Source organism: Cicer arietinum, chromosome 3, assembly GCF_000331145.2.
Source record: "Cicer arietinum cultivar CDC Frontier isolate Library 1 chromosome 3, Cicar.CDCFrontier_v2.0, whole genome shotgun sequence".
NCBI classification, from domain to species: Eukaryota; Viridiplantae; Streptophyta; class Magnoliopsida; order Fabales; family Fabaceae; genus Cicer; species Cicer arietinum.
In genome coordinates, this window is record NC_021162.2 from 52,849,381 (window position 1) to 52,858,001 (window position 8,621).

Below are 8,621 nucleotides of genomic sequence, written 5' to 3' on the forward strand. Positions count from 1 at the left end.
ACTGTCAAGTTGCAATTCAACTTATGAATATGATTTTTAATTTAATATTAAAAATAAAAAGAGGGATATAGAATTAAAAAGTAAGCACAATTTTGTATGATAGGAATTGTTAAAGAAAAGAGGGATGGACTTTGTAAAGAAAGAATAAAACTAAAGTTGACCATTCATTTTCCAATTGTAATTTCATAAACGTGTCAACGAGTTATCCCCGAAACCACCTTAGCATGATAAGCATAGTAACAATAACATGGAAACATAAACAAGAACGATTAAGATCAGATTGCGAAGTGCAGAAGCACTCTTTCTCTGCATTAGAAGCAAATCTTATACAAAATGACACAAATACCCCCTTTCTTAATATAATTAATAGAGACGTAAATAGAGACAAGTTGACCGTTTCTTTGCCTCCAAAAATTAACAACAGTAACCGACCTCTCCTTCTTCCCTTAATTTCCTCTCTTCCTCTTCTCTACCCCAAACCTTGAAAACACATCACAAACCAAAATTAAAAAAAATTAAAATAACTTAATTGACAAATATAATAATTATTATAGTTAATTTTTAACAAAAATAATAATAAAATTCAAACGGCATATTTCATTGTCTTATTTGTCATCTCATTTTCCATTCTAAATTCCAACCTCCTCCCGCCGATGGCCACCATGGAACGCCGGAAAACGCTGACCATGAATTGGGACGGCCTCGGCGACGATGAGGACGACTTACACTTCTTTGAAACCTATAACCGTCTCTCCACCGCCGTTCCCGACGATTTAGCTTCTTCCTCCGACGAAGAAGATAATGATTATGAAGACAGTCGATTATCCTTCGCCTCCGCAGTTTCCTCCTTTCACCCTGCAAAACATCGAAAGCCGCCAGAGCTTCCGTCGGCATCCTCCATTACTCCAAACTACGATATCTGGATGGCTGCTCCTGGATCCATCACCGAAAGAAGACGAAGATTGCTTGGAAGCATGGGATTGGATGAAAAGAAAGAAAATCTCAAAGTTACAAGTGTCGCCATTGGCCGCGCCATCACGAAAAAGTTCGAAAACAACCAAAGAGAAACTTCTCCTTCTTCAAATTCATCCCATTCCGGTACAAATTCATCATCTTCTTCAGTTTCCACTACTAGTCCTACTACTACTACAACAACTTCCTCTGTTTCCGGTCAGCGAAAATCAGAGCAGTCACCTGTTTCATATGTCCTCGTTCGATCGCGATCAGAAGGTGACATTGATTCATTCTCCATGGCAAAATTAAGGAAGGAGGAAATAATAGGAAAGATTTCAAAGCAGCGGTTAACCAGAACCGCTACTGACATAGGCGTGCCGAGCACACGGGCTCGACACGCAAATGGAAACAGATTTATAGTGAAGGATTCACATTCTGGTGAATCCGGCCACAAACGCTTACCATCGTCACAGATGGTAACACAGATGGTAACGCCCGGCTCAGCGGTCGGAGCGTTCTTTTTAATAAAGAACTTAGATACAGGAAAAGAGTTTATCGTAAACGAATACGGCGAAAACGGAATGTGGAATCGGTTAAGCGATTTAGAAACAGGGAAACAGTTAACAATGGAGGAATTCGAAAACACGGTGGGGCATTCGGCGGTTGTTAAGGAAATAATGAGACGTGCTAATGTTGGAAGAAATGATGGTTATGGGAAGAAACTAGCTTCAAATTCTTATATTTTGAGGAGTTTAAAGTTAAGTAAAAGAAGAGGTGCTTCATTGTTGAAGAATATTAAAGGTGTTGCAAGTGGATTCGTTGGTGAAAGAGAAAGAGAAGTTGTTGCGCCACAAGTTGTTGCGCCACCAGTTGTTGAACCACAACAACAACAACAAAAAACTCAAGGGAAGAATAAATGGGTTAAGGTTAGACAAAGTGGGAAATCACAAAAGGAGCTTTCAGCTTTACATATGTGTCAAGAGTTTCAAGCACATGAAGGGTGTATTTGGACGATTAAGTTTAGTTTGGATGGTCGTTTTTTGGCTAGTGCTGGTGAGGATAAAGCGATTCACATTTGGGAAGTGCAAGAATGTGAGGTTATGTCTATGAAACCTGAGGAAGGGAATTTAACACCTATTCATCCTTCTTTGGTTTCTTCTATGGAGAAAACTAGTGGGGAGGCACCTTCTTTGGGTAAGAAGAAAGGGAAATTTGGAAGTAAAAGAGGGAGTGCTATTCCTGATTATGTTCATGTGCCTGAAAATGTTTTTACTTTTTCTGAGAAGCCTTATTGTTCTTTTCATGGTCATTTGGATGAAGTTTTGGATTTGTCTTGGTCTAGATCTCAGGTATGTGTGTGCTTTTAGATCATCTTTTTATACTACTTCTTCTGTTTTAGATTTGCATTTGCTACAACATTGTGATTTGATTGAGAATAAGGTTTAAACTTAATTTTAATTATAATTGTTGTCAATAAAGTACAAACACATACACGACAACAACACATTTACCCAAGTAATAAGTTGAGATCGACAATGTCGTGTCGTGTTAGTGTCAAACATCAAACATGTTAGATACTAAAAATGTTTTTGATCGATAAATATTGATCATTCGGAGATTGCAACATGATAATATGATTGATGAGATCATAAACTATAAAGATTGCAACAAGATAATATAATTTATGGGATCATAATCACTTTTTTTATTGTGCATATACATAAAAAAACATTTAATGTCATTGTGTACATGTTAATTATGTACATTTTTTAAAGACTGGTTTTATATTTTTGAAAAATTGTTATTTAGTTTACAGAACCTCAACAATCTTAATGTTGAAGATGAGAAATACTAATTTGAGCATAACTAATGCTTATTTCTCTTTTAATTTTTTTCATTTGAGTGTGTCAAAACATTTTTAATTTGAGGTTGTGATCTCATAAAATTTGCTCCTTCATGACTGCATTTTAGAACTTTGGTGGATACAGAGTAAAACATTAAAAATGTATTTTGCTTTTCCTTACAGCTACTTCTTTCATCTTCAATGGATAAGACAGTGAGACTGTGGGACTTGGAAACTAAGGCATGCTTGAAATTTTTTGCACATAATGATTATGGTAATATGTTCGAACTATTTCCCCTATTTTTTTGGTGGACATGAATTTTACTAAATTGTCTTTTTTTTTCTTCTTTGTTTCCTCTATTTATTTGTTGTAAATTTGAATATGGTATAGTAACATGCGTGCAATTCAACCCCATGGACGATGATTATTTCATTAGTGGCTCTCTTGATGCTAAAGTTAGAATGTGGAACATCCCTGCTCGTCTTGTTGTGGATTGGACTGATATTCATGAAATGGTTACTGCTGTTTCTTACACACCTGATGGTCAAGTATGTTTTTTTTCCTCGTCCTTTTTTATGTAGAAAAGTATCAATTTATAATTTGTTTGCTTACTACAATTTTTGGATTGAGATTGTTTGCACTTGAAATTGTATGCAATTTCATGAAATAAGTAATCTCGACGGTTATATAAGATTATTGACGGTTTATATAAAATCAGACAGTTTAAATTACATAATAATAAAATTAATTATACATGATCTTCATCATTCATTTTTTATCGACCGATTCAGACAGTATTGCACCAAATCCAATTTCACAATTTTCATTGTAATGGTACAATGTTTTGATTAAATTTAATAATTATACATTGATTCTAACAAAACTTAATGATTAATGTTGGTTTTGTTCATTGTTTTATAGGGTGTTCTAGTTGGTACACAAAAGGGGAGTTGTCGTACTTATAGCATAGAAGGTGTTAATTACTCTTCACTTGTCAACTAATCATATTTACATTATTATGTGGTCATAAATCAATTTAAAATTTTAATTACCATATTATTTTACTCTTAAATTTTATATTTTAATATTTTAAACTCTCATGGCTACCAGATTACAAATTAACTCAAACAAACACAATTGAACTTCGAAACAAGAAGAAATCTCAGCTAAAAAAGGTTACAGGCTTTGAGGTAAAATATAGTTTATATGGTTTCCTATTAACCAATATTGCTTTATGTCAATAATGTATATTAACTTGTTTTGCATCTTCATAGTTTGCCCCATGTAATCCATCAGAAGTTCTTGTTACTTCAGCTGATTCCAGGATAAGAATTGTGGATGGTACAGATATTGTTCATAAATTTAAAGGTAATTGATATATTTGCTTAAAACAAATATTTTTGCTCTTAAAAAATTGATAATCATATCATAAAGTTTAATTTTTAATAGACTTAATTACATATTTATCTACTATTTTTGTTCCTTCTTGAAATTAGTTCCTCTTTTTAAAATTTAGGGTTTCTTATTAAGATTTTTTAAACGCAAAAGTAGTGATGGACAAGTTTTTTATTGATATGACGTAAAATCTGCTGATATGAAACTATCTAGATGGATTTTTAACATTTAATTTTTTATTCACGTCAATAAAAAAATATACCATATCATCATTTTTGAATTTAAAAATCTAAGTAAATACCAAAATACTAAATTTTAAAAAGTTTGGGAACGAGTAAAAATAGAAGTATCAAAATGACTTATTTGTTATTGTTCTTTATCTTAAATTATTTGTCATTTTACAATACCAATATAATATTAATTACTTTTTTTTACTAATATATCCTTATTTATTGTATTTCAACTAATTAAACTTCTCCACTAACTACAATTAATAAGGATTTGAGTAAATAAAACTCATTTTATCATTGAAATTATCAAAACTAATTTTATTTTTAAGAACCGAGTCCAACTTAAATCAAACAATTAAAATGAAATAGCTTTAAGTTGTTGTCTTTTTAGTCAATAGAATAATGTTTTTGCTAGTTTCATTCAAATAGATTAAGTGAGCTGAATCCGCGGAACCTAGTTCACATTTATGTATGTAGTAAATCAAATTCAGGAAATTACATAAATTCAGCCCACCAAATCTATTTGAGTGGAATAGGAAAAAAACAGGGTCAAACTAGAACCGATGATAGAATAGTGTAACTAAAATGTTGGCAAAAAACAGGATTTCGAAATGCAAACAGCCAAATGGCAGCATCATTTAGTCCAAATGGGAGATATATCATAAGTGCAAGTGAAGATTCACAAGTTTATGTATGGAAGCATGAAGAGCATAGAAATCCAAGCTCAGGAAAAGCTAGAAGTTTGGTTGTTACTCAATCTCATGAGCACTTTCCATGCAAAGATGTTTCAGTAGCAATACCTTGGCCATGCATGATTAGAGGGGATCCACCACAAGTTCCAGTTCAACATTCAAAAAAGAACTCAAAACAGTCAATGGATGAAAACAGCAAGAGAATGCTTCCACCACTTCCAAAGAAAGGTAATAATAACAACAACAACAACAATGGAACAGAAAGTGCTCCATGTTCACCAGAACATGACCCTTCATCAATTTCAAGAACAGAATCAGGAATTGATAATGACTCATTTGCAAATAACAGTAAGAGAATGCTGCCACCTCTTCCAAAGAAAAACAACAACAACAATCAAACCATGGAAAATGAAATGGAAGATGACCCGGCAGCGATATCGAGGACGGATTCGGGGTTCGGCGATTCGTTTTCTTCGGGTTCTGGTTCGATTAGATATTGTGATTCACCTTCAATATCAGATGCAGCTACTCCATCTTGGTCATCTTCTTATTCATCATATGATGGTAGCCAGGGTGGTGCATCAGCAATTCATCCTTCAGCATGGGGTTTGGTAATTGTGACAGCTGGATTTGGTGGTGAAATTAGGTGTTATCAAAATTTTGGGTTGCCAAGAAGGATGGGTAGACAAGCTCATCTTTTTGGAAGCCCTGCATAATATCTGCAGAATTTGACTTAATTTTTTTTTTCCTCTTGAGAAATGAAGGAATGGCACAAGATTAAATGTAAATTCAAATTTTTCTTTTTAGTTTGGCATAAGATGTGGCAATTTTGTTTGATTCTATGTATCCCTTGGAAGCTTATCTCTTCAAGTAAACGTATGATATAGTTACTGTTTTCGACCCTTAACGGTTGAGATTATTTAAAAATTGATTTTGTGAACATGTGATTTGTACACTAGAAGGTAAACTATTGAGTATTATTTTTTCCTTTGAAGGAGTATATAGGATTGTTGCTCAAGATACTTTTGAGGCTCAATGAGTTCTTTTTCTTCTCAAAGACTTATATGTTCCTCATAATTGCCTTGTGGTCATATTCTGCCACAATCATGTTAATTTTGTTTTTTAGGAACCAATGAATCACATTGAAATTAATTGTCAGGTCACGATAAGATTCAATATTTTGCACCTGCTCCCCATTGTCTCAAAGGATCAAGTTGCTGAAATTTTGATTAAAGTGGGTGTGTTAAAATATGAAGTTCTTATTGTTATTAATGTATAACTACAATCAAAGCTCGTTTGACTGTCGTATTAGTATAGAAATATAATACAATAGATACTTGAATAAAAATAGGATATGGTACGCAATTATACACATGATAACATTTATTCAATCATGTATTTGATGTTGGTGTAAATCTTATAGGCCAGTATTTTGCATTTGAACTTAGAACTTGTATCATGCTATTTGTTTATAAGTTTAGATATTTTTTTATCTTTATAAATATAACAGTTTTTAGTTTTAGTCTCTGTACAATTTTTTGTTTGAATTTCATCCCCGTAGTATCATAAAAATTTATTTTTGGTCCTTAACGTCAAGTGGACGTTACAAAAAAAGTTAATTGACAAAGGGAAAAGAAAACGTAGACTAAACGTTTAAATATGTTTTTAGTCTCTGTAACTATAATAGTTTTCAGTTTTAGCCCCAGAAAAATATTTGTTTGGATTTCATCTCTGCAATATCTAAAAACTTTATTTTTGATCTTCAACGTCAAATGGACGTTACTAAAACGTGAGCGGATAAATAGAGGAAAACGTGGATCAATCGCATCACTCAATGAGAATATTAATTTAAATATTAGAATAATTTGTATACTTACTTTTATTTGTTATTTAAATATTGTTTCAGTTAAATTTATTTAGAATAATTATTTAAATTTGTATTTCCATTAGAGTTTATATACTTATTTCTAGAAATAAGTATACAAATTATTTTTATGTTATTTAAATATCGTTTCGGTTAAATTTGTTTATAATAATTATTTAAATTTTTATTCCCATTGCAGTTTGTATACTTATTTTATCAGAAATAAGTATATAAATTATTTTTATTTGTTATTTAAATATTATTTTGGTTAAATTTGTTTAGAATAATTATTTAAATTTGTATTCCCATTGCAGTTTGTATACTTATTTTATCAGAAATAAGTATACAAATTATTTTTATTTATTATTTAAATGTTATTTCGGTTAAATTTGTTTAGAATAATTATTTAAATTTGTATTCCCATTAGAATTTGTATACTTATTTATTTTATTAGAAATAATTATACAAATTATTTTTATTTGTTATTTAAATATCGTTTCGGTTAAGTTTGTTTAGAATAATTATTTAAATTTGTATATTGCGTTTTCCTCTATTTGTAGGCTCACGTTTTTGTAACGTCCATTTCATGTTAAGGACAAAAAATAATTTTTTTGGATATTGCAGGGATGAAATCCAAACAAATATTTTTCAGGGACTAAAACTAAAAAACTGTTATATTTATTTACAGGGACCAAAAACATATTTAAATATTTGATTCATGTTTCCCTTTGTCAATTAACGTTTTTCTAATGTTCACTTGACATTAATGACCAAAATTAAATTTTTCTGATATTATAGAGATGAAATCTAAACGAAAAAATTTACAGGGACTAAACCTAAAACTTATTATATTTACAGGGACAGAAAACATATTTAAACATTGTTTATAATATGAGACATTTAAGCTATTATGTTTGTTTTCAACGTAATAAAGTCTTTGAGTAAAATTCATTTTAATGAAACTTCAAGTGGATGACTTGGTTGTGAGATACTATAAAACTTTACTCTTAAATATTTACAGTCAAGTATTATTATGAAGAATGATAATAATACAATTGAGACTATTATGTGTGTGGACCGACAATTCTATCTCACATATTATAGATGTGAGATATCAAGTCATAACATATGTGCACATTAAGGTAAATGTATACTGAGTTGACCCTCATAAGTTATTCTTATAATGATAGCAGTGTTGGAACCAAATTGATTTTATACTTAGAGTATTTATGATGACAAAAGTATTTTATGAGAACAATATATTTGACTTCAAAGAGTATGAAAGAATATATGGTCAATATTTGTAGAAGATTTGAACAAGATTTATCTGCAACAAAATATAAACATAATCAATATGAAGAATTTACAAACGCAATATGAACAAAATACGAACAAAATCAATCTGAACAATTTACAATCTCAATCTAAACAAAATAGGAACATAATTAATATGAAGAATTTAAAAACGCAATTTGAACAAAATACAATTCATAATTAAATAAGGACTAAATTGAAGCCCAAATTTTAACTATAAATAGATACTCAAGGTTAAAGAAGAAAATCATCGAAAAACAGAACATAGTAGTCTTAGATTTCAAAAAGAGAAATACTTGTTCAAATGAGAAATATTTTCTAAATGTTT

General features: G+C 30.8%; 1 protein-coding gene across 1 annotated transcript; it reads left to right on the top strand.

Moving 5' to 3' along the window:
* Positions 1-361: 361 nt before the first annotated feature.
* LOC101501057 (uncharacterized) lies at positions 362-6,278 on the top strand. The gene is made up of 7 exons (XM_004516599.4): positions 362-2,303; positions 2,981-3,071; positions 3,189-3,346; positions 3,720-3,771; positions 3,909-3,988; positions 4,073-4,166; positions 5,026-6,278. Exons 1-7 carry the CDS (start codon positions 654-656, stop codon positions 5,829-5,831), a joined length of 2,931 nt encoding a protein of 976 aa, XP_004516656.1. The 5' UTR covers positions 362-653; the 3' UTR covers positions 5,832-6,278.
* The last annotated feature ends 2,343 nt before the right edge of the window (positions 6,279-8,621 follow it).

What these genes read in the sequence shown, in the direction of transcription:
- LOC101501057 (XM_004516599.4), top strand. Translation starts at nt 654, where the DNA reads ATGGCCACCATGGAACGCCGGAAAACGCTGACCATGAATTGGGACGGC. An exon ending in TGTCTTGGTCTAGATCTCAG is followed by an intron (nt 2,304 to 2,980) that starts GTATGTGTGTGC and finishes TTTTCCTTACAG; the next exon opens with CTACTTCTTTCATCTTCAAT. An exon ending in AAAAGGTTACAGGCTTTGAG is followed by an intron (nt 3,989 to 4,072) that starts GTAAAATATAGT and finishes GCATCTTCATAG; the next exon opens with TTTGCCCCATGTAATCCATC.